This window comes from Bufo gargarizans, chromosome 6 (assembly GCF_014858855.1).
Source record: "Bufo gargarizans isolate SCDJY-AF-19 chromosome 6, ASM1485885v1, whole genome shotgun sequence".
Classification (NCBI taxonomy): Eukaryota; Metazoa; Chordata; class Amphibia; order Anura; family Bufonidae; genus Bufo; species Bufo gargarizans.
The window spans coordinates 49,585,504-49,611,205 of NC_058085.1; the positions used below are offsets into that span (position 1 = coordinate 49,585,504).

Below are 25,702 nucleotides of genomic sequence, written 5' to 3' on the forward strand. Positions count from 1 at the left end.
CGGGGCCTCACGGTTGTCCCCTGTACTAGCTCAATTCATTTCACCTTTCATTCACTCATGTCACGCTATTTTTTCGTTCACAAGTCACTGGCTATTTTCTTGTCTGTCATGCTCCGGATCATGCAAGAACACGACTGCGCTGCATCCCTACTCCAAGTCACCAGACAGCACGGGTTATCGTTCCCGGGGCTGCGGCCATTTCAGTTTCCCTCCATCACCACGGCAACCTCCCACACATGTGCCCCCCCCCCCCCCAAACCCCCGGTTCAGGTCAGCGGCATGCCCGCACTCACACCCGCCACATGGCTCGTTCCAGCAACACCACACATTCTCCCCCTCCACATTCAGCGCTGCTGCTGCGGACTTTCTCGGTCTCCCCACCGCTGCACCGTCCCGTCCCGCTGCTTCTCCTGCCGCGCTGCCGATGGCGGCCGCCCGCGTCCCGGTCCCTGGTCTGCGCACGTGCGGCCGGGGTACTGCGCATGCGCGGCGGCGGCGTCGGCGCGTGCGCGGTATCCCGACGGCCGTCCGCTGGTGCGGCTGGTGTGTGGGGAGGGGGCCGCCACAGGTCTGCTCGGCCCCGGTCCAACCACAATACTCTGCCCCAGGCTGCAGCCACTGCCCCCCTCCCACAGGCGGCGCAACCCAGGAGGGGCTCAGACTGTTCCCCATCACACCTACACTCCCCACCACACCAGGCCACAGTCCCCTTCATTATAAAACCCGCCACATCACCCGCGTACCCCCAAAAAGGAAAAAAAAAAAAAAATATGTAATTAAAGCTCCATAGTGTCATAGGGAGGAAACCCGCCATGTAGTCCCAAAAAAAAAAAAAAAAAAAAAAAAAAAAAATATATAAAACAAAAATTTTTCCCTCAATGTCATAGAAGAGAAACCCGCCATATAGTCCTGGCACAAAAAAAAAAAAAAAAAAAAACCACGGTCTGCGAATCACACCTTCCTCCACGTCACGGGGGCTCATTTCGCACCACTGCTGCTCACGTCATGACCCCTGCACCAGCACCACAGATCCAGCTACCGCTCCCCTCCATCAGGCAGCGCATTCAGGGGGGGCGCAAGTCATCATCACAAGAGCTTGCATCAGGGAACACACCCGCCATGCCAACATCAATGTATAAGCAAATCCACCACAATAAAATCCACACCATTCAAAACGCATCACACAATCACCAAAGAAACCCGCCATATGGAAAAAAAAAAAAAAAAACGCCATATGAAAAAAAAAAAAAAAAAAAACCCATATGGAAAAAAAAAAAAAAAAACGCCATATGAATAAAAAAATTAATAAAAAAAATTGCCATATGAGGAAAAAAAAATAAATAAATTTATTTTATAAAAAACAAAAACATACGGTCTGCTGATTACACGTTCCGCAACAAATCCCCCACGTCACGGGCCTCATTTCGCACGCCATCCGCACAGCCGTGGCACCACTGCTGCTGACGTCATGATCCTCTCAGGTCATGCCGACGTTCATACCACAGTCCACTCTCGGCATACTACTTTCTGTCTAAACCCCCTTTTTAGGCGGTCAAGCTTAAACACATTTGCACTGCACGTGTGTCCAGTGAATCTTTTCTTGCTACCAGGTACGGTAACCTAGTCTAAAACCCGCCACATCACCCTCGTGCTCCATGGTCCAAAAAAAAAAAAAAAAAAAAAAAAAAAAAAAGGATAAACCCCCGCCATATAGTCCATAGTCCAAAAAAATAAAAAAATAAATAAAATAATAATAATAATAATAAATAAACAAATAAAATAGGTATGGCGTCCATGACGGTCATTCCAGCCCACATGCCAAGCCTCATTTCTCACGTCTCGATCCAACCAGTCACACGCGCAAGCAGGTACTTGTTTTCACACTCACGTTTTCATGATCCCATCAAGGTCATGTGTCCGTTCGCACCACAGTCCACACTCGTCTTACCACTTTCTTTAACCCCTTTAGGCGGGCTAGCATAGACATATTTTTCTTTACACGTGTTCTGAGATTTTCTTACCACCAGGTACGCACACCTGCTCTTACGATTTGCATTTCTTTTCATTTCTAGGCCTATAGGAGTGTGTTCCTACCATGTTCACAAGTTGGTTATTCATTGGTCACGACAAGGGTCTTCTCTTAGCGAGCTGCAATGCCTCTGGCTCTTGTTTTCTCCATCAGTTCAATTTCACGGTTCGCGGTTGATTAATGTTTCGGTTGCGCACGTGGTTCGGACCACTACTGTCCATGCATTTTCCATCAGGTCTGGCTCATGTTTAACTACTTATCACCGTGTGGTCACCCCGTTCAGTCCCTCGGCTTCGGGGGCCCGGTGACCGTTCTTCGTGTTGTCCATTAGGGGTACCATACGGTTGTAGACGGGGTAGTGTCTCAAGTTCATTGTCGGAGATGGTCATGGTTATGCGAGTCATTGGGGTCGCATAAGTGGGGAAAAAAGAAAAAAAAAAAAAAAAAAAAAGGAAATAAAATATATATATATAATAATAATTTCATCTGCCATTAATCTCCCATGCAGGGCTTCTCCGTTTTAGTTTTACACACCGAACTCCACCATGGGTCTCCCACGCGTGTCTTCTCCGGTTAGTACACACCCACGACCCCACTATTAGTCTCGCACGCATGGTTGCTCCGTTCAGTTGTATACATACGACTCCGCTATTTGAGTCTCTCACGCATGGCTCCGCCATTAGAGTCTCTCACGCATGGCTTTCTCCTTTTTAGTGTTTCACATACAACTCCGCCATTAGAGTCTCTCACACATGGCTTCTCCGTTTTAGTGTTTCACATAACTCCGCCATTAGAGTCCCTCACTCATTACTTCGCCGTTTAGTTACACACATTACTCCGTCATTACAGACTCTCACGCATTACTTCGCCGGTTAGTTTACACTCATAACTCCGCCATTAGAGTCTCTCACGCGTTACTTCGCCGTTTTACTTTCACACACATAACTCCGCCATTAGAGACTCTCACATATGACTCCGCCATTAGAGACTCACACACATAACTCCGCCATTAGAGACTCTCACATATGACTCCGCCATTAGAGTCGCTCACGCATGGCTTCCCCGTTTTAGTGTTACACACAGGACTCCGCCATTAGTCTCACGCATGGCTTCTCCGTTAGTGTCACGCATATGACTTTGCCAGTAGAATCTCTCACACATGGCTTCTCCGTTTCAGTGTCACACACATAACTCCGCCATTAGAGTCTCTCACGCATTACTTTGCCGTGTTAGTTTCACACATACGACTCTGCCATTAGTCTCACGCATGACTTCTCCGTTAGTGTCACACACATGACTTCGCCAGTAGAATCTCTCACGCACGGCCCTGCCATTAGAGCCTCTCACGCATGGCTTCTCCGTTCTAGGGTTACACATATGGCCCCGCCATTAGAGTCTCTCACGCATGGCTCCGCCATTAGAGTCTCTCCCGCATGGCTTCTCCGTGTTAATTTCACACACATGACCCCGCCATTAGAGTCTCTCACGCATGGCTTCTCCGTGTTAATTTCACACACATGACCCCGCCATTAGAGTCTCTCACGCATGGCTCCGCCATTAGAGTCTCTCACGCATGGCTTCTCCGTATTTAATTTCACACACTCGACCCCGCCATTAGAGTCTCTCACGCATGGCTCCGCCATTAGAGTCTCTCACGCATGGCTTCTCCGTACCAATTTCACACACATGACCCCGCCATTAGAGTCTCTCACGCATGGCTCCGCCATTAGAGTCTCTCACGCATGGCTTTTCTGCATTAATTTCACACACATGACCCCGGCATTAGTCTCTCACGCATGGCTCCGCCATTAGAGTCTCTCACGCATGGCTTCTCCGTACCAATTTCACACACATGACCCCGCCATTAGAGTCTCACGCATGGCTCCGCCATTAGAGTCTCTCACGCATGGCTTCTCCGGGTGGATTTTTACACATATGGCTCCGCCTTTAGAGTCTCACGCATGGCTCCGCCTCAAGTCTCATGCATGGCTTCTCCGTGCCATTTTTACACACATGGTTCCGCCATTAGAGTCTCTCACGCATGGCCCCGCCATTAGAGTCTCTCACGTATCGCTTCCCCATTCAAATTCCACACACACAACTCCGCCAGTCGAGGCCAGCTGCGTGGTCCCGCAACCAGTAGGTTCCATGTCTTTCTTCCTTCAGACCCGCTCGCATGGCTCGGTCATCTGTGGCTTGCAATACAATTATCTTGAGGTGACTCGCACGCGTGGCTGGCGCCATTAGAGTCTCTCACGTTATCATTCTCTCTGATTTTATTTTTAGGTCGTCAGATTCCTCCTGGAACATAACATCACGCCCCCCTTTTGTCATGGCTTCTCTTCTGGGGTTTGCTTCTTTTGCCACCTTAAACTCAAATGTCATACAACGCCATCATACTCTATCTCACTGACATTCTACACCACATGCTAATCTTACACCCTAATAACATCAGTTTCATGGCCTCTCACCAAATCAAAACCATACTCAGAGGTATTTAGAAAGCGGAACCCGCACGTCCAGCCCAGAGGCTACCCGTTAATCATATTTTCAAGGCATTATCCGAATTACTAGACGCCAAGCCTTCTGAAGCAGATACCAACTCCATCCTCAAAACAGAAATTTACTTCGCCTTCTACGGTTCCTGAGGCCCGGGAAATTCACTACAACCTACACGACCCAAGCCACACCTTGTCTTCCTGTCTCCCACTTGGCAAACACATGGATCATTACGTCCTGACCTTACCTCACTCCAAGAATAGTCAGCACTTACCCGTCAACATTTCATATCACCCCACGCTCAACAGATGGTGTCCAGTCAGGGTTCTGGATGCTTACAGTCAACGTCACAAGTTTCTACCCTCTCAACCGCTACTTCACCACATGGTTCGGTACTCACCACCACTACCTTCATGACCCATGTCAGGTCATCCCTCACACAACTGGGCCTCAACGCAGCCAACTACTCAGGGCACTCCTTTCGCTTTGGAGCCGCGTCCACGGCCTCCAGTGCCAACGCCCCTACTCATGTCATCAGGAATTGGGGCGCTGGAAGTCATCCGCTTACTTGCGATACATTCCCAATCCAACACAAGAGTTAAGAGATACTTTCCAAAACATGTCGGGTTGAGCTATTCATGTATATTTGACTACAATAACTGGTTATTTCATTTTTGCCCTCTTCTTTCTCAGGCCTACCTCATCCTCGGTTTCGGCACACCACAACCGACTACGCTTATTCCCTGATTTCCTAGGGTTCTTCACTGTACTACCGTAAGCGCCTCACACAAGTGTGAAGGCAGTTTGCCTGGATTTGTGGGAGGGGCTGAGGTCCGCCTCCAGCCTATTTAGGGCACCCCCTTTACCTGGCTCCTGCACCGTCCGAGGTCTGAGCTTTGACCCTCCCACCACTCCACTCATTTACAACTCATTTCTTCCATATCTCTATCCTTGGGTGGGCCCTCTTCTTTCTCAGGCCTACCTCATCCTCGGTTTCGGCACACCACAACCGACTACGCTTATTCCCTGATTTCCTAGGGTTCTTCACTGTACTACCGTAAGCGCCTCACACAAATATATATATATATATATACACACACACATACTGTCCTATTCTTTTCAGTTTTGCGGACAAGAATAGGCAGTTATATTAATGGCTGTCCGTGCAGTTCTGCAAATTGCGGAAAGCATACGGACGACCTTCCGTGTTTTGCGAACCGCAAAACACACAGCGGTCGTGTGCATGAGGCCTTACATTGTTTTCAGCGACGGATCCAAAAACACAAAACCGCAGCTTGCAGACGTCCTGATGCATCCTGAACGGATCTCTCTCCATTCAGAATGCATGAGGACAAAACGGAAACGTTATTTTTTTTTCCAGTATTGAGAACCTCTGCCAGATCTCAATACTGGAAAACAACAACGCTAGTGTGAAACAGGCCTAAAAGGAGAGCGCACCGCTCGTGCGCGGCCGCCATCTGTTCATCACTATAGGAGTTCAGACAGTAGTCACACCCAGGCTTGACATGGCAGTGAATAGAGCGGTGGCCGCACACGCGCGGCGTGCTCTTCTCCATCCCACAGGCTCCCAGTGGTGGGACCAACACGTATCTGACATTGATGCCCATAATGGGCAACATGGGGTTAATTTGAGGTACATGATGAGGTTATTTTCTATCAATAATGCCATCATGTACCTCATGCATTAACCCTATGTTGTCTATTATGGGGGGGGGGGGGGTACTTAATGGTGTTACTACTAATGTGAGGAACATGGCTTTAACAGTTTAGACTTCCATGTGCCTCACATTTAGGGTCCATTCACACGTCCGCAAAATGGGTCCTCACCCGTTCCGCAGAACGGATGCAAACCCATTCATTTTCAGCGAGGCCGCAAAATAAGCGGACAGCACACAGTGCATTGTCCGCCTCCGCACTTCCATTCCGCGGCCCCGCAAAACAATAGAACATGTCCTATTCTTGTCCGCAGACACGGACAAGAAAAGGCATTTCTATTATAGTGTCGGCCATGTGCGGACGTGTGAATGGACCCCAAGGCTACATTCACACGACCGTGGCGTTTTGTGGATCCTCAAAACACGGATAGCAGACCATGTGCATCCGCTATCATAGAAACTTGGACATGTTCTATTTATTTTTTTCTATATTTATTTTTTTCTTACGGGGCTGCAGAAACGGAACCATGGATGCGGACTGCACACGGTGTACTGTCAGCATCTTTTATGGCCCCGTTGAAATGAATTGGTCCGCATCCATTCGGCAAAATTGCAGAACGGATGCGGACTCATTCATACGGTCTTGTGAATGTAGCCTTATAGTAATTGACCCATCATGTACCTCCTCATATCATGGGCAGTCAATACTTTCCAAAAAAAAACAAAAACGCACAAATACTCACACATTAATCCCCTGTTACCCAGCAGCATGAGGCTAACGTGTAGGTATTTTTATTGGGTGGTATCATGTATCACAATTCTTTCCTTGGTACCTAATGCTAAATTCTGGTATTGTGCCGGCTCTATCCCCCAGCCCCGCTTCTTGACAGTGTTGCGGGACCCCCATTGTCGGAAAAACACTATAGGCAGCAAATTCCCAGCCTCCGTCATTATGTTTTACCATTTTCTCTTCACTTTGACCACCTAGAAGCCATAAACAAGCTGCTGTTGACGGACCTTACCGGACCGGTTAAAATTGCCTCGGAATAGGTCAGTCCTGCAGTTGTATGAAAATATAATTTATTCTATAATTTAGCAGTTTAGGGGTCATCGATGGACATAGAATAGTCATTTGCAGCACTTTTAAACGTCGCCCTTTTGAGCACAGCTTGCGGAGATCCTCACTTGAATGGACGAGGACGCGGTGCTCCTGTCTGTGTCCACACAACCGCCCCTCCGCCATCTTCTAGTCACTTCCTTATCAGAAAGGCGTAGCGGCCTTTGCTGCATTTGTTGGCGTAGTGGCCTCGGTCTCCGCACTGCACGGTGCAAAACAAAAACTGATCAGATAGAGAAGAAAGTATTTTGGCGCAGGCACCAGGACCGCGGCTCTACCTGGTGTCACTTACTGGGCAGAGTTCAGTAGACTTACCTTGAAGCATGTGACTTGTTCCAGGGGTCTCAGACCCCCACAGACGTTTTCATGCATCTTTCTAAAGCGTTCGTTTATCATGGTGAGCACAGTCAGGTGTGAGAGGTGTGGGAGCTCCATCAGGAGAGCCGGGTGCTTCGACATGGACTCGGGATCGCAGGGGAGTGAGGGGCCCAGCGGCCTCTGAGGGCCAGCAGCAAGCTGGAAGAAGAAGCAGGGTCACTAAACCAAGGCAAGAAGGAAGCATCTTCACACTAAACACGGCTTTAGGCCTTTACCAGACGCACATACCTCGTGATTTTAATGTTTGTTCACACATCAGTGGTTTTCCACGGTTCATGGGTCAATGAAAAAAAAAAAAAAGAGAGACATGCACTACCTTTGGTCAGCGATGTGGACAAAATACGCCCATTAAAGGCTACGTTCACACGACCGTTGTGTGTTTTGCGGTCCGCAGATTCGCAAAACACAGATGGCATCCGTGTGCGTTCCGGCACGGACAGCCATTGATATAACTGCCTATTCTTGTCCGCAAATCAGACAAGAATAGGACAGGTTATATTTTTTTTGCGGACCACAGAATGGAGCAACACGGAGTGCTGTCCGCATCTTTTGAGGCCCCATTGAAGTGAATGGGTCCGCATCCGAGCCGCAAAAACTGAGGCTTGGATGCGGACCAAAACAATGAAACAACAGTCGTGTGCATGAGGCCCAAGTCTGTGGGTCAGTGAAAACCACTGACAACATGGACATTTTCAGCTGAACAGTGTCCATGGAATATGGACAGACACAGAAATGTGAAAGAGGCCTTAGTCATTAGAATTCTTCCCAAAAGGGCGATTGTGAGTGCATTACTGATCCTGAGTTACATCCTGTATTATACTCCAGAGCTGCACTCACTATTCTGCTGGTGCAGTCACTGTGTACATACATTACATTACTTATCCTGTACTGATCCTGAGTTACATCCTGTACTATACTCCAGAGCTGCACTCACTATTCTGCTGGTGGAGTCACTGTGTACATACATTACATTACTTATCCTGTACTGATCCAGAGTTACATCCTGTATAATACTCCAGAGCTGCACTCACTATTCTGCTGGTGCAGTCACTGTGTACATACATTACATTACTTATCCTGTACTGATCCTGAGTTACATCCTGTATTATACTCCAGAGCTGCATTCACTATTCTGCTGGTGCAGTCACTGTGTACATACATTACATTACTTATCCTGTACTGATCCTGAGTTACATCCTGTATTATACTCCAGAGCTGCACTCACTATTCTGCTGGTGAAGTCACTGTGTACATACATTACATTACTTATCCTGTACTGATCCTGAGTTACATCCTGTATTATACTCCAGAGCTGCACTCACTATTCTGCTGGTGCAGTCACTGTGTACATACATTACATTATCCTCGTACTGATCCTAGTTACTCCTGTATTATACTCCGAGGCTGCATTCACTATTCTGCTGGTGCAGGCACTGTGTACCTACATTACATTACTTATCCTGTACTGATCCTGAGTTACATCCTGTATTATACTCCAGAGCTTCACTCACTATTCTGCTGGTGGAGTCACTGTGTACATACATTACATTACTTATCCTGTACTGATCCTGAGTTACATCCTGTATATACTCCAGAGCGTGCACTCACTATTCTGCTGGTGGAGTCACTGTGTACATAACATTACTTATCCTGTACTGATCCTGAGTTACATCCTGTATTATACTCCAGAGCTGCACTCACTATTCTGCTGGTGGAGTCACTGTGTACATACATTACTTATCCTGTACTGATCCTGAGTTACATCCTGTATTATACTCCAGAGCTGCACTCACTATTCTGCTGGTGCAGTCACTGTGTACATACCTTACTTGTGCTGTAATTCTGCTGTCTGTACACAGTACTAACCTTTGTGTGGTCCGGACTGCAGAGAACCAAGTCTACTTTGGGGCTGGAATACATAAGAGATAATTTTTAGAATCCCCATGTGAACTGTAGTGAATAAACAGACCCAGGTTTTCCATTGAACTGCATGGGAGGCTGACAACTTACTGGACGTATTTACACCTAGGACCTTCTGGACAGAAGCCAACCAGGTAGTTGGTGCACATCACTCTGCGGGTGTGTCTGTGTTTGCATGCCGGACCTGGTCAGGTGTAGAAAGATTAAAAAAAAGATTAGTCAAATTCTTTATTGAAGCATTTTAACCCATTAAGGAGGCAGCAAGTTCACTTTTTTTTTTTTTTTTCATTTTTCTTCCCCAGTTTTTGTGGTACACATGACTTTTTGGTCACTTTGTAGTCAGCTGGTTTTTTTTTTGAGGTGGGGGCAAGGTGCGATCACTTGTACCATAGACTGCAGTAGTTTACTATTACAGTGTATGGGGAAAATGTGGTCTGCCAATTGAGTCCTGCCACAGGCTGCCGTTGTACCAATCAGCACCCTACAATATTGCTGTGTGGAAGGGAGCGGTCGTAGGTCAGGGGGAGACTTAGATGCTGCATTCTCTACTGACAGTGGCATCTAAGGAGTTAAATGGCCAGGATTGGAGTCATCTCCAATCCTCGTCACTGCAAGCTGGTATCAGCTGTATAACACTGCCACCTCTTGTGGGGTATGGATTGGGCTAAGCTCCTGAGCCCGCTCCATACTCCCTTGGTGCCATAATGCTTGCATGTTTCCAAGGGGTTAAGGGAGCACTCTAAGCAAAATGGACAGTGTGTTATCCCTAATACAGAGCCCAGGGATGCAGACCCTCTAGGGGTCTTTGGATCCTTGTGTCAAGCTCAGGACCTGCACTAGGCATAATAGTAGAATAGTAATTCCAATATCCATGGAATAACTTGGGGGTCTGACCAGTCATGATGGCGGGGTTCCTCTGCCCCCCACCCCCTATCTCCAGCATTCACATAGAGAGGAATGAAGCAACAGCGAGCATGCTTGCCAGACGTTCAGTTCATACGGGACCCCCATGCTCATGATCAATGTGGGCCCCGGCTGTCATATTTCCACCAGTCTACCAGTTATGGAATACCCCTTCAAGGATAACCTATAAACAAAAAACGTAGATGTCGGAGTCTATTTTTTCCATGATTACCGATACGGATGCACATTTACCAGCTCCTCATCATGCTACATGACTACAGAAAGTGGAGCGAGGACCTCTGTTGGCTCTGTGTCCTGGGTGGTCTTGGTGTGGACGGATGCACTCATCCATGGGTGACACCTCCTGGAACCATGAGGATCTATGAGATAATACAGCAGCAGAAATACTCTGCTGCTGTATTATCTCATAGATCCTGATGGTTCCAGATGGTGTCACCCATGGATGAGTGCATCCGTCAACACCAAGACCACCCAGGACACAGAGCCAACAGTGGTCCTCGCTCCACTTTCTGTAGTCATGTTTATATGGTCAGCAGAGGTAGAGTGTGAAGCCTCTGGGCCTCAAAGCTAAATCTGTAAAGTGTCCCGCCCCCCCACCTGACATGTGGCGTTTATAATACTGGGGTCTTCTTATACGGCAGAGGAGCCTTCTGGATCCCTTACCAACAGGACACGGGTGTGACTACCACCTCTTCATATTTACAGGAGAGAAGAAGAAGAAGTGACAAAGTCCTCCGTCTCTACAACAAGGGATTAATCTCCACCCGTAGAACAATGTATCTCTCTAGAAATTGCAGCAAAAGTCACAACAAACAACATAAAAGCAATAGAAATCTGTCAGTAATCTGCAGCTGAAGGCGTATGTAGGGCGTCAATAATACACAATGATGCTGTTCTATAGTCCTGCTCCACCTTCTAGATGTCAGTCCAGGCGGAGGCTTCCCGACGTGACAGTCGTGACCCCCAGGAGGTCATGATGACAGAACCTCCTACCTGAAGTTCTGTGCAAGGGTTGAATAAGGGGCTCATTGCGCCCCCTAATTAGAGTCTGTACCTCCCGGTCAAAACATGTGGTCAAGAAGTGGACTTCGATTCGAATTTCACAGAAAAATTCAATTCGCCAAATTTTTCCTCGAGCTTCGTGGTAACAAATCAATTTTCCATAAAATGGCAATTAACAATAAAATAAAAATTCACACCTCATCCATTTGCGCGCAAATAGCCCACCGCGGCCATCTTGATTGAAGATCCAGCACGAAATCTCACGCAGTGTGTGATGACGTCATCACGCACTAAGATTTCGTCACAAATGCATAAAGTGAGTGTTTAAAATTAATAAATGTTTGAACCCCTGAAGGCCCTCAATGGTCATCTCAGATGTTAGGATCTGAGGGTTTAATGACAGGGGGGGGGGGGGGGGGGCAGCATAATCGCTGTTCCCCGCCATTGAGCCCGCTACTCACAAAGAAATGCGCTTCGTGATGAAATAATTTGTCACAAAGCCAATTTTTTTGTGAAATTCGGCTAAGCAGGCAAATAGAATTTTTAAGAACTTTGAGCGTTGAGGTTCAGCTCCACTTCTGCCTAGAATTTTACACCGTATGTATTTTGCGGCCTGCTTATTACCGATGCGCAAGATGCGGACAGCGTCCGCATTGAATCCACATTTTTTGCAGATCCGTCGACTCTTCAGTGGGTCTGTGGTCAGGTATAGGACATGTTCTATCTTTTTGCGCAAAAAAATAAAATAAAATTGAATGCGTCCGCAAAATGCGGACCACGGATCCATTGAAGTCAATGGGCCCGTGAAACTCAATGCGGACAGCACATGGACGCATCCACATTTTGCACGTATGTACATGAGACCTAATGGACTTTGATCTCTAATTAAATGTCTTCTACTCTAGAAACATCCTAAAGCTGCCTTCAAAAATAGTTTTCTTTCTCATAAAATGAGGTTTAAATATATGCAAATGAGCCTCTAGGAGCAACGGCATTGACAGAGACAGGCATTATGATATTTTCACTGCCTGGCCCATACAATTAACAGAACCTCTAGGTGCAATGGTAACGCCCCCGTTGCTCCTAGAGGGTCATTTGCATATATTAAAACCTCATTTTTCTCAGAGATGCGGGCACATATGAACATGAGACCAACCCAGATGTATTAATCTGCCAAGCGCCCATGTAACAGGTCAGCCAGTGTCATAGGTACAAAACTGCTGACAGATGCCATTCAGGGTCATATAAGAAAATGTAGACTGACCGCTCCCACACACAATCGTCGTTAATTACAGACTCTCAAAGCCATGGGGGGGGGGGGGGGGGCGCGTTTGTCGTGATAGGGCTGACAGATTCCAAGTATCATCCAGGCGAATTTTTGAATGGAGCTTTGTGTGTGAATTGTGTACGTGTCAGATCAAGATCAGAACAGGGCAAGTGAAGTCAAATATTAGAAAAGACACATTACCATGTTTGCAGAATCCTCTGTCGTACCAGGGGCAATCCTTAATCTTAGACGCTGGGTCGATGTGCAGGAAGGGGCAGTCTTTGTTGCTGCATTCACCTAGAGCGACAATCAAGCAGAGGGACACAAATGACATTTCTGTGACACACTTGTTATCCCACACTCTACCACTAGAGGAAGCAGAGCCCCACTAGGCTGCAGTGCTGCTGCATTCTTTTAGAGATCGTTTGGTTTTGATGGAAAATATATTTTTTTTGTTAGGCCGCATTTGTGTGTTTACAGAATGGGTCAACTCAGACTCTTCTTAAGGCCACAAATGCATACCCCCCCCCCCCCCCCCGCATCCCTGTGAACTAAACATGACCTATAGAAACTTCTTTAGTAGTTTATGTAACGTGATCCGATTTCAGTACAACCATTTATGGAAAAAATACTCGGTTTTCCAGTAATAATTACATTTTATCTAATGCCTCCTGAAACAGAAGAGAATCTATCAGCTCTCCCGACATGTCCGTTTTAGTAAATACTTGTATTCCCTATGAAATATAAATTCTGGAGCATCTTTTCTTTGAAAACTGTGGCGTTACTCTGTTATTCCTCCTGGAAATGTAGGAATAAATTGACAACTGGATCGGTGGCCCCACAGAGCCCGACACTGTCCAATCAGTGCCAATATAGTCCTACATTCCCAATAATACAGATATTTAGTCGGATCATTTTAGTAACATTTAGTAACATTTAGTAACGTCCTATTCTTGTCCACTTTTCAGACAATAGATTAGGGCATTGTTATAATGGATACGCAAACAAAAACGGATGCAACACAAATGTATTTTTTAGATTGAAAAATACATACGGTGGTGTGCATGAGCCCTAACACTGCTTTCACACCTGAGCGTTCCGAAAGGAGCGCTCTGTATGCGCGCTTGTACGGGCGTTTACAAGCGAGCATACAGAGACAGACGAACACACATTGTCGCGCGTTCCCGAAAGTCTATGTACGGGAACGCGCGACAAACGCTCAAAAAAAGGGTCAGGTACTTGTTTGAGCGTCGGGCGTTTTACAGCGCGATCGTACGCGCTGTAAAACGCCCAGGTGAGAACCATTCCCATAGGGAAGCATTGGTTTCTCCGTGTTGAGCGTTTTACAGCGCGTTTGAACGCGCTGTAAAACGCTCAGGTGTGACCCTGCTTTCACACCTAAGCGTTTCTCAAACGCGCGTTTCTATGCGCGTTTTTGTCGCGTGTTTTTATGTGCGTTTTTTGTAATAGTGAACGCACGTTTGGGTGATTGACAGCAGTGTTGTCCAAAGAGTCTATGGCCCAAACGCGCGTCAAACGCGCCAAAAAAAGCTCCTGGCCTTGTTTATGCGTCGGGCGTTTTACAGCGCGTTCAAACGCGCTGTAAAACGCGAAAATGTGAACCAGCCCCATAGGGAAGCATTGGTTTTCATGTGTTGCGCGTTTTACAGCGCGTAGGAACACGCTGTAAAACGCTCAAGTGTGAACTTAGGGTGAAAGCAGGGTAAGAGAGAGTAAATCGCCAGGCGTGAGGGTCAATTCCTGTTAATTTAGTGACATCCTGGGTGCTGTCCGGACTATCAGATGCCGGACTAATGGCATTGCGCTGGGTTTCTGCTGCAGAACCTATTAAACAGTATAAATCCATCCGCATTGTTTCCTGGCAGCTGCCCGCGTGGCGTGACCCTCGGATCCAGGTGTGTTTCCCCATCAGACGCATTCCATTAGGGAGGACTTCTTACAAGCAGTCATGCGGGAGAGAAGGCAAACAGAACAGGAGAGGCAGCTCGGCGCAGGCCGGTTGGCGCTCACCGTTTCTGGCCTGAGGGTGCATTCATTTAGTCATGCCCGTGTGACACCACATCGCTTGCCAGCCTGGCAGTGCCAAAGATATGACTGGCAGCTCGCACCGGGCAGTAGTGATGCCATGATGTTTTTGGTGACCGTAACCAACAGATAGTGTGCCGCAGTTTCAGGGATGCTCAACCTGCGGTCGTCTGTTGCAAAACTACAACTCTCAGCATGCCTTAATAGCTGTAGGCTCTCCAGGCTTACTGGGAGTTGTAGTTTTGCAACAGCTGGAGGGCCGCTGGTTGGGCCACCTGTTATGCCCTGCCCAGTAGGCTGACAGGCTTGCAGTCCCATCCCTACAAAAAAAACACTTTGATGCTGCAGACCATGGCACCTAAGGGGTTAAAGGGGTGAACCTCATACAATTGGACGATCGCCCGTGAGTAATTTAGCTGAGCAATGTGCTTTACCCATTAACCCGGCCTCGGCCCTTACCAAATTTGGAATAGAAGTAACATTCGGGCATTCGACCCATGTCGTACTCATGGAGGAACTCGCAGTGGTCGCCTTTCTTGCACAAACCCCTCAGCCAGTGCTTGCAGACTACAGTCTTCTCCCCCGTCAGGTGACGGAAGGGGCACATGGGACCTAGGGGAAAATGGAACATGGTACAGACATGTAGACAACAGGACAACCAGGGGCATCGCACGTGTACTGGGCCTGGGACTAGGGGTGGTACAGAGGAGCGGTCACACCGAGGCCCTGGAGTCTGATATGGCACAAAAGTCCCTCCGCCACGTGACGCCAGTGTTATAAATGGTAGATGGGGGGACACAGATAGAAATTTTGCATCAGGGCCCAGGAGTGAGAGACTTAATGGGGTGCAAGATTGATGACCTATCCCCTGATCGGTGGCGTTGCGACAACTGGGACCACCACCGAAGCAGCCATGGCGCTTCAGCGAGCGCCATCCATTGTATAGTGGCTGTGCTTGGTATTGCAGCCCAGGCCCATTCACCTGAAAGGGACCGAGCTGCGCCTAGGCCACGTGACGTCTCTGGTCTAGGAAGAGACCACAGAGCTCACCAGAGTGCCGGCGGAGGTGTCGGGAGTCTGACTCCCACCGATCAGATATCGATGACCTATCCTGAAGGCAGATCATCAAAATTCTAGTTCTGGATAACCCCCCTTTAATTTTGGTTATCTTGTACTGATTGAGTTACATCACGTCTTATGCTCTAGTCACACCTAGAGCTGCATTCACAATTCTGCTGCATTCCTAAAAGCATATCTGGCATCAGATAATGCGCATCCCTCTGGCGCATTGAATAGGGAAACCTCAAAAGGGTAAAATTGCTATAATATTGTATTTCTAGGTGGAATGTTTTGGTTAGCTGTGTTTGTATACCAGTAGTACTGTATGGGTAAGTCGGGGTTAACACCTTACAGGTTCAGCCACACAACATTTCATGTAATGACAGTCAATGTTATCGCAATGGGATATGCTATGACTGCGATGCAACAGTCACAACATTTCCAGACAGGCTGGATTTTGTGTTGCAGGTCACATTGTTGCACGCAACATTTCATCCAATGATTAGCTGAAGTCACGCGTGACATTCAACTCGCCTGCGTTTCCACGGCCATAACAGTTCTAAAATAGCAAAAAGTGTGGCCATGTAGCCAAACCCTTAGTAAGCCAGGAGATGGACCTGGGTCCGCCCCCTGCTTAGCGAGTAGTTGTTAGGCTGCTCCGTTCAGGGCTTCCGTCACAGAATTCGCCAGAAATAGCGGACTGCGTGACGGTCTTTTTTCTACGCTACTAGAATGGATCCCAGTATAGTCACATCTACTAAGAACCTCATTGCACACTAAAAGTCTTAGTAAATGACCCCCACTATATTTTTCACAATGCATGACAGCAGAGCATGCGCTATACATACATACTGTAGAAGCAGGTATAAGCGATATGAAGTCCAGTATGGGAGGTCTGAGAGTTAACAGGAAGCCAGCAGAATTTCGAATGCAGCTTTGGGTGTGAATGGAGTATAAGACATGATTTTTATGAGTTATTTCACATTATTTGTAGTTTTAACCAAAATAAGATGAGGGTTTAGTTCCGGACGGGTTGGGTGAAAAGCGTAGCGGTTATTATCAGAGAGGCGTGCACAGCTCATGTACAGGCTGCCTTACCTTTCTTACATAGGCCTCGTATGAAGAAGTCACACACTGCTGCTCCGGACTCTGCACAATACAGAGGAAAGAAAGTGATTGCAAGAGCAGAGCGATCCTCTTACACGGCTCATTAACCCATTCCTAACAGCCGAGGCATGTCTGCAGAAACTGCCAAAAAGTTGCCTTTTCACACTGAAATTAGAGTGGTTCTCAGGGTTTTAGTAAAATATACAACCAATATTTTTTATTATTATTATTTTTAAAAATTAAGAAGCTTTGCAAACAGTCTGGATTTAAATAAAAATAAATAAAAAAAAACCTGCCAGATCATGGTTACATTGGTGTTTAGGCGTAAAAAAAAAGTCACTAAATATTGTTACACTGTAAAACGCCAGTCTTTGTAAATGTGCCCCACTGACTGTGTACCCAGCAGCCTTAGGCCTCATGCACAAGACTGTTGTTGTGTCCCGTGTCCATTGTTCCGTTTTCTGTGATTTTCTGCGGACCCATTGACTTTCAATGGGTCCGGGGAAAACTCGGCTAATGTACCGTTTGTCGTCCGTGATCCGTGTTTCCAGTCCGTGAAGAAAATATGACCTGTCCTATTTTTTTCACGGACAACGGTTTGCGGACCCATTCAAGTCAATGGGTCCGTGAAAAAACACGTAGGCACACAAGATTGTCATCCACGTCCGCGTCCGTTTTTTTCCTATCATTTGCATGGCAAACTAAAAAACTTTTTTACTTTCCTTCATGTCTGGTGATCCTCAAAAAATAAAGGAAGACACACGGAGATGGATCACGGAACCCCATTTTGCGGAACGGAACACAACAACGGTCGTGTGCATGAGGCTTTATGGCGGGTGTACACAGCCCGATTAACGGGTTCGAATGTTCTGATGAGCGCTCATTCCCGGTAATCTGCCCATCTTAAGGTGCAGCCGACACCCAATAAATGAGCAAAACGCTCATTCATTGGGTGAAACAGTCGTTCGCGCAGACAAGTAAATTATTTCTGGGCAGAAGATCGCGCTGTCTTAGGCCGGGTTCCCATCACCGGTTCGTTTTCCATACTTCTGATCCGTCAGAAGAACAGAAAATAAAACAACAACAAAAAAATAAAATAAAACAGATCCTGCATTTTAGGGCTCGTTCACACGACCGTTGTTGTCCCGTGCCCAAATTACGGTCCGCAATGCACGGGCACCTTCCGTGGGGCAGGCGCATGGGGATCGCAGACCCATTCACTTGAATGGGTCCGCAATCCCTCTGCTCCGCAAAAAGATGAAGCATGTTCTATCTTTTTGCGGTGCGGAGGCACGGAACGGAACCCCAGAAAGCACTCCGTAGTGTTCCGTTCCATGCTTCCGTTCCGAATCTCCGGATTTGCGGACCCATTGAAATGAATGGGTCCGCATCAGTGATGCGGAATGACAATGGAACGGTGCCCGTGTATTGCGGATCCGCAAATGCGGTCCGCAATACAGGACACCAACGGTCGCGTGAACGAGCCCTTAAGTATCCGTTATGCTTAGTTATGTACATTTTGCATCCGTTTTAGCCATTTCCGTCTGAGATCCGTTATTTTAGATGGAAAAAAATAAATAAAAGTCTCACACAAAGTATTTATTTCACATCTAAAATAACGGATCTCAGACGGAAATTGCAAAATGAGCATAACGGATGCTTAAAATACAGGATCCGTTTTTTTCCTTTTATTGCTTTCTGTTCTTTTGACGGGATCAGAAAAACATAAAACCCGGCGATCTGCTGCCCAGAAACAATGCCGCTGTCTGAGGACGAATGACCGCAGTAGTGAACGCTCATCCTGTGGAGGAGATCGATGCACACATCTTTTGCCACACTTTTCCATAATTGCAGAAAAAAAAATGCAGCATTCACTCAAAGTGTAAGGGCTCATGCACACAAACGTATTTTTTTTTATTGTGTGTCAGTTCCGTTTTTTGGAGACCATTCACTTCAATGGGTCAGAAAAAAAAGGGAAATGACTCCATGCGGTCATTCTGTTCCGCAAAATACAGAATGCACACGGCCGGTATCCGTGTGCAATGGTCGTGTGCATGAGCCCTAAACCTGGCCTACTTCTGAGGGCCTTGTATTGGGGGTGATTTATCAAAGCCCAATCTTTCATAGCCCCTGCTCTGCCAGAAGAGGCGCCTGGTTTACGACGAGCCGCGTCATAAATTAAGCGCACCTCTGGCAGTCCATGGGGCACACACATATACTGTAGTGTCCACGCCTGTCTTCAGGAGTAAAAAAAAAAAAGGCGTTTCAGACTGTCTTATTTGTTTTTGCGGCTCGGATGCAGACCCATTCACTTCAATGGGGCCGTTGCTCTGTTCCGTGGTCCGCAAAAAATATATAACCTGTCCTATTGTTGTCTATTGTTTTGCGGACAAGAATAGGCAGTTATATCAATGGCTGTCCGTGCCGTTCCGCAAATTGCGGTCATGTGCATGAGGCCTTAGGCGCATAAACCGACTTATTTCTACTCCACTCCTGACCAGGCTTATTTTTTCCGTATGTTTTGATGGAGAACTTGCACAATTGAAAGAGATGGAGTTGCAACTTTTTTTCCGGTCATTTGCGCAATTTTTTTTTTACGCATGAAACCAATGAGACAAGTCTTAATGATCATGGACCTGTCTTACAAGAAAACAACCACTAGAGGTCGACTTTAATAAATCAGCTTAATCGTCGTCGGAACTTTAACCCTAAGTTCACACCTGAGCGTTTTACAGCGCGTTCAAACGCGCTGTAAAACACTCAACACGTGAAAACCAATGCTTCCCTATGGCCCTGGTTCACACTTGAGCGTTTTACAGCGCGTTTGAACGCTCTGTAAAACGTCAGACGCATAAACAAGTTCTTGAGCTTTTTTTGGGGTGTTTGTCGCGCGTTTTGGCCATAGACTCATTGGACAACACTGCAGTCAATCACACAAATGCGCGTCAAACGCGCGTTTACTATTGCAAAAAACGCGGATAAAAACGCGCGACAAATACACGCGGAAAACGCGCGTCTCAGAAACGCTCAGGTGTGAACCCAGGGTAAGGGATCATACATTTCAGGTAATTTAAAGACAGGCGTTTCAAATACGTCAGCATTTTTTTACGCCTAAAAACAGGCGAGCTTAATAAATGTGTCGCCACGTGCCTGGAGTGAACACCACGTCAGCCCCTGACAGCAGTAGTTTGAGTAGTTTTCCCATACGACATAAGTAAATGTTAGGGCTCATGCACACAAACATGTGCGGCCCGTGCCCTTGCTCCGAACCGCTAAATCAGGCATCCTCAAGCTGCGGCCCTCCAGCTGTTGCAAAACTACAACTTCCAGCATGCCCGAACAGCCTTCAGGTATCAGCATACAGCAGGGCACTGTGGGAGTTGTAGTTTTACAACAGCTGGAGCGCCGCCGTTTGAGGATGCCTGCGCTAAATGCACAGAGAACCGACTGTGTGCCCGCCATTTGCAGATGTGGACCCATTCACTTAAATGGGTCTGCACCACAAAAAATTAGAACATGTTCTATTTATTTAAAAAAAATTGCGGTGCGGAGACACGGACCAAAATCCCACAGAAACGCTCCGTTCCGTAGTGCTTTTGTGGAATTCCACTCTGTACCGTTCCGTATCTTGCGGATATCTTGCGGATTGGGGACCCATTAAATTGAACGGGTCCACATCCACGGCCGGTGCTTGTATATTGCGGACGCGCTGTTTGCGGGCCACACGCGTTCATGTGCATCAGCCCTTAACTTGCTGCGTCCAAGGTCCCGACCTCGTCCGCTGCCATGTGACAAAATATTCTTGCTAGAGCATTCAAAAAGTAAATGATCCCCCCCCCCATTCTCTGGATTTCACACTATTAATAATACATTACCGTCTTGATGGGAGCGTTCCCCTCCTGCATATTTCATGAGCGTCCTGCATTATGTCCTCACTGTCATTACATTGATTTTATGGGATGCTGTATGTGTGTCATACTTACTGTCCATGCCATGGAAAGGCAGGATCTGGGACCCCCGCTGACCTATAACATCCCTTTCTAAGTCAAAACTGAATTGTCCAAACCCAGCTATTAACTCTTGCATGTCTGCAGCTTTCTGACCACAGGGAAGATCCCCGATGCAAATACCAAAGCGCTCCTGAAATCAAGAAAAAAAAAAAAGTTGAGTTTTTCATTATGGGTAGTGTAGAGCGAACTTGTCTTTTCAAGTTCGGCGTACAAGGTTCAGGATATCTAAGGCCCATTGCAGACGAGCGTGAGCGGATTAGGTCCGAATGCGTTCAGTGAAAAATGTGCAATTTTGAAAACAAGTTCATTCAGCTTTGTATGTGATCGCGTTCAGTTTTTATTGCTTGGGTGCAATGCGATTTAATGCGTTTTGCAAGCGCGTGATGAAAAACTGAAGGTATACAAACAACATCTCTTAGCAACCATCCGTGAAAAACGCATCGCATCCGCACTTGCTTGCGGATGCGATTTTCACGCAGCCCCATTCACTTCTATGGGGCCAGCATTGCGTGAAAAACGCAGGATATAGAACATGCTGCGATTTTCACGCAACGCACAAGTGATGCGTAAAAACCAACGCTCATGTACACAGACCCATTGAAATGAATGGGTCCGGATTCAGTGCGGGGGCGCGATGCGTTCACATCACACCCGGAATACTCGCTCGAGTGAAAGGGGCCTAAGAATTCCGTTATGGATTCCGTAACTGAATTCTTAGATGACCCGAACCTCGTACGCCGAACTTAAAAACAGAAGTCCGCTCATCCCTAGTTTTGGGGCCACCATCAGCAGTATCTGGATGCTATTTTTTCATAGCTATTAGTATCATCATGTTACCATATTATAGAAGTACTTGCCCCAAAATTGCAATAATTATATCTATAGCACCAACACATTCCACTGTACTGTACACAGATAAAGTGTCCATGGAAAGTCCATACCTCTTCTCAACCTTTGCAAACGACGAGCTCATGTCTGGAGGAAAACCCTGTTTAGATACCTCCAGGCCAGATCCTCCATGTCTAATAGACACCTGTGACCACATGTGCAACAATTGATTGACCAGCCTGTGTAGGCACCATTGCTTCCTGTGGGATGGGAGAGGGGGGACTATTTATGAGTTATCTTTTTCACCAGTTCTGATAAATCTACCCCATTACGTTACGCGTAAAGAGGGTCATTTACTTACAGCGCTATGCCAGTTTTTGGCTTAAAAAAAAAGTTGCAAGACCTCGTTTTAACACCACCCTTGCTACTTTGGAAGTGATGGGGCGTGGCAGGGGCGTAGCGGAGGCCGGGCCAGGATATTGGCCCTGGAAAATTTACTAACAATTATGCCTAGAAAAAAAGTATAAGGCCTCTTTCACACGAGCGATACGGATTGTGTCAGGGTGCGTTCAGTGAAACTTTCACCAAGGTCAGTCAGTTTGTCTGCGGTTGCGTTTAGTGTTTTCCACACGGGTGTTTGATGTGTTTTTCACATGCGTGAAAAGCGCATTACATCCAGCTTATATCTGTATGAAGCCCCATTCACGTCTATGGGGCCAGGGCTGCGTGAAAAATGCAGAATAGAGAACCTGCTGCGATTCTCACGCAACGTGGAACTGATGCGTGAAAAAAAAACATGTATTTGTACACAGACCCATTGAAATGAATAGGTCAGGATTCAGTGCGGGTGCTTTGTGTTCACTTCACGCATCGCACCCACGCGGAAAACTCGGTCATGTGAAAGGGGCCTAAAAGAAGAGTGAAACACTCCACTGAGGCCCCTTTCACATGAGCGATACGGATTGTGTCAGGATTAGTGTTGGTCGAGCACCAAAGTGCTCGAGTAGAACACCTCGGGATGCTCGGGTGCTCTACCGAGCACCTGAGCACAATGGAAGTCAATGGGAGAACCCGAGCATTGCTCTGAAGAGGGAAGGGTGTCTGGTTCACAGGAAAAGGTCAGAAATTGATGGAAACACCACTGAAATGGTTCGGGAACAGTATGGGGAGGATGTCTGGATGTATCTTGGACTCCCAGGTCGCTGCTGGGAACGATGTTGTCCGAGTAGTACGCCAATTTTACAGACTGACAATAATACGCACAAAACCGAAGATAAACCGATTTTAGAGGAAAAATTGTTAGGAAACGTTCTTTCCTGTATATTTACTTGTATATGAAGTGCAAGTGCTGCCAGAAATTACAGGTAAGAGGCACTCCGATACATCCTGTATATCACATAAAGGAGGGCCTCATTCACATTGTGGTACAATTGTTCAGGTAGTGGGACTCCTACACTAATAAAGCCTATGCACTAAGTGAAAGGGCTGCCAAAAATTACAAGGAACCAGCACTCAAATACACCCTTTATTACACATAAACAAGGGCATCATAAACACCCTTGAAAAATTATGATTGATGGCCTGCTGGTGACCCTCAAAAACATTAGGAGCAAGGGCCTGCTGGTGACCCTCAAAAACTATTGGAGCAAGGGCCTGCTGAGCTGACCATCTAAAACATTAGGGTGAGGGTCTGCTGCTGAGCTGACCATCTAAAACATTAGGGGCGAGGGCCTGCTGGTGACCCTCTAAAACATTATGGGCGAGGGCCTGCTGGTGACCCTTAAAAACATTAGGAGCAAGGGCCTGCTGGTGACCCTCTAAAACATTAAGAACAAGGGCCTGCTGGTGACCCTCTAAAACATTATGGGCGAGGGCCTGCTAGAGACCCTCAAAAAAATTATGGGCAAGGGCCTGCTGGTGATCCTATAAAATTTTAAGAACAAGGGCCTACTGGTGACCCTCTAAAACATTATGGGCGAGGGCCTGCTGCTGAGCTGACCCTCTAAAACATTAGGAGTGAGGGCAGCCTAATAAGCATGTTGATATGATGGAGGAGGAGGACGAGAAAAGGGAGATTTAACCATATACCCTTTTTAGTGGTGGAAGGGGTGCATGGGAATACAGTGTATTCAATACACCATAAAAGCCACATTTAGAGTGCCTTTATGTTCAGCCGCTTTCCTCTGGTGGAGTAGAGCAGTCAGGGGCAATCCAGGCCTTGTTCATTTTTATAAGAGTCAACCTGTCAGCATTTTCAGTTGACAGGTGGATGCGCTTATCAGTTATTATGCCCCCAGCAGCACTAAATACCCGCTCTGACAAAACGCTGTCGGTGGGGCAGGCCAGCACCTCCAAGGCGTAGAGCGCCAGTTCATGCCATGTGTCCAGCTTGGACACCCAATAGTTGGAAGGCACCAAGCACGCTGACATGGTCTGCTACGTACTCCTTCACCATCTTCCAAAATTTTTCCCTCCTTGTGACACTAGGCCACGCATCAGGTTGAGGGTGCTGGCGGGGTGTCATAAAACTGTCTCAGGCCTTGCAGAATGTTGTCCTGCCTCTGTTGGAACTGCTGTGTGTTCCCCTCGTCTCCCCTCCTCGGTTGGCCAAGGAACTACGTACTCTGCAGCCAGCGTTGTCAGCTGGAAATTTTTGGAGCAATTTTTCCACAAGGACCTTCTGGTATTGCACCATTTTCCTCATCCTCTCCACCACAGGAATGAGAGATGAGAAGTTCTCTTTGTAGCGGGAGTCGAGAAGGGTGAACAACCAGTAATCGGTGTTGGCCAAAATCCATACAACACGAGGGTCACGGGAAAGGCAACCTAACATAAAGTCAGCCAGAGTCCCAACAGACAAGAGTTCGCTATCCTTATCAGGGGGATTACTCTTAATCTCCTCACCCTCTTCCATCTCTTCTACCCATCCACGCTGAACAGATGGAATAAAACTTCAATGGGCACTACCCTCTGTAGCGAAGACAACCATCTCGTGCTCCTCCTTCTCCTCATCATCCAATTTGGGCTGAGAAGACGAACTGAGGATGGTCTGGCTATCACCCTGTGTAATGTCTTCCCTCATTTCCACCTCTTCCACATGCAAAGCATCCGCCTTAATTGTGAGCAGCGAGCGTTTGAGTAGACACAGAAGTGGGATGGTGACGCTGATAATAGCGTTATCGCCGCTCACCATCTGTGTTGATTCCTCAAAGTTGCGTAAAACCTCACAGAGGTCAGACATCAATGCCCACTCATCGCTTGTAAAGAGTGGAAGCTGACTGGAAAGGCAACAACGATGTTGCAGCTGGTATTCCACTACTGCCCTCTGCTGCTCACAAAGCCTGGCCAACATGTGGCTGCTCACGTCGCACAACAGTCGGTGAGCTGGCAATTGCAAGCGCAGCTGCAGCGTTGCCAGACCGGCAGAAGCTGTCGATGACTGATGTCTGACTGGTGCTGCAAGATGAGAATTCAGAGGTGGAAGTGGAGGAGGAGGCGGAGGAGGAGAAGGGGGGGTTGCAGCCACTAACGTAGGTGGTGGCGCAAACCCTGATGGAAGTAGGGCCCGCAATCCTTGGCATCAGTAGTGCCATCCCAGGGTACAACTCGCTCCCGGCCTCCACAACGTTCACCCAGTGTGCCGTCAGAGAAATGTAGTGTCCCTGGCCAAAGGCATTTGTCCATGTGTCAGTCGTAAAGTGGACCCTCCCAATAACTGCGTTGGTCAGGGCACGGGTGATGTTACAGGACACATGCTGGTGTAAGGCTGGGACTGCACACTGTGAAAAATATTGGCGGCTTGGGACAGAGTAACACGGAACAGCCACCGCCATCAGGCTG

The 25,702-nt window shown here is 47.3% G+C and overlaps 1 protein-coding gene across 1 annotated transcript; it reads right to left on the reverse strand.

Moving 5' to 3' along the window:
* Positions 1–7,004: 7,004 nt before the first annotated feature.
* Positions 7,005–17,066, reverse strand: CPSF4L (cleavage and polyadenylation specific factor 4 like). The gene is made up of 7 exons (XM_044299244.1): positions 17,016–17,066; positions 15,318–15,470; positions 13,014–13,109; positions 9,710–9,803; positions 9,566–9,608; positions 7,637–7,837; positions 7,005–7,523 (listed from the first exon to the last, which is right to left on the reverse strand). Exons 2-7 carry the CDS (start codon positions 15,463–15,465, stop codon positions 7,455–7,457), a joined length of 651 nt encoding a protein of 216 aa, XP_044155179.1. The 5' UTR covers positions 15,466–15,470; positions 17,016–17,066; the 3' UTR covers positions 7,005–7,454.
* Between the last annotated feature and the right edge of the window lie 8,636 nt (positions 17,067–25,702).

What these genes read in the sequence shown, in the direction of transcription:
- CPSF4L (XM_044299244.1), bottom strand. Translation starts at nt 15,465, where the DNA reads ATGTGCCCCTTCCGTCACCTGACGGGGGAGAAGACTGTAGTCTGCAAG. An exon ending in TTACTTCTATTCCAAATTTG is followed by an intron (nt 13,110 to 15,317) that starts GTAAGGGCCGAG and finishes TTGTCGCTCTAG; the next exon opens with GTGAATGCAGCAACAAAGAC. An exon ending in GCAGTCCGGACCACACAAAG is followed by an intron (nt 7,838 to 9,565) that starts GTTAGTACTGTG and finishes TTCTTCTTCCAG; the next exon opens with CTTGCTGCTGGCCCTCAGAG.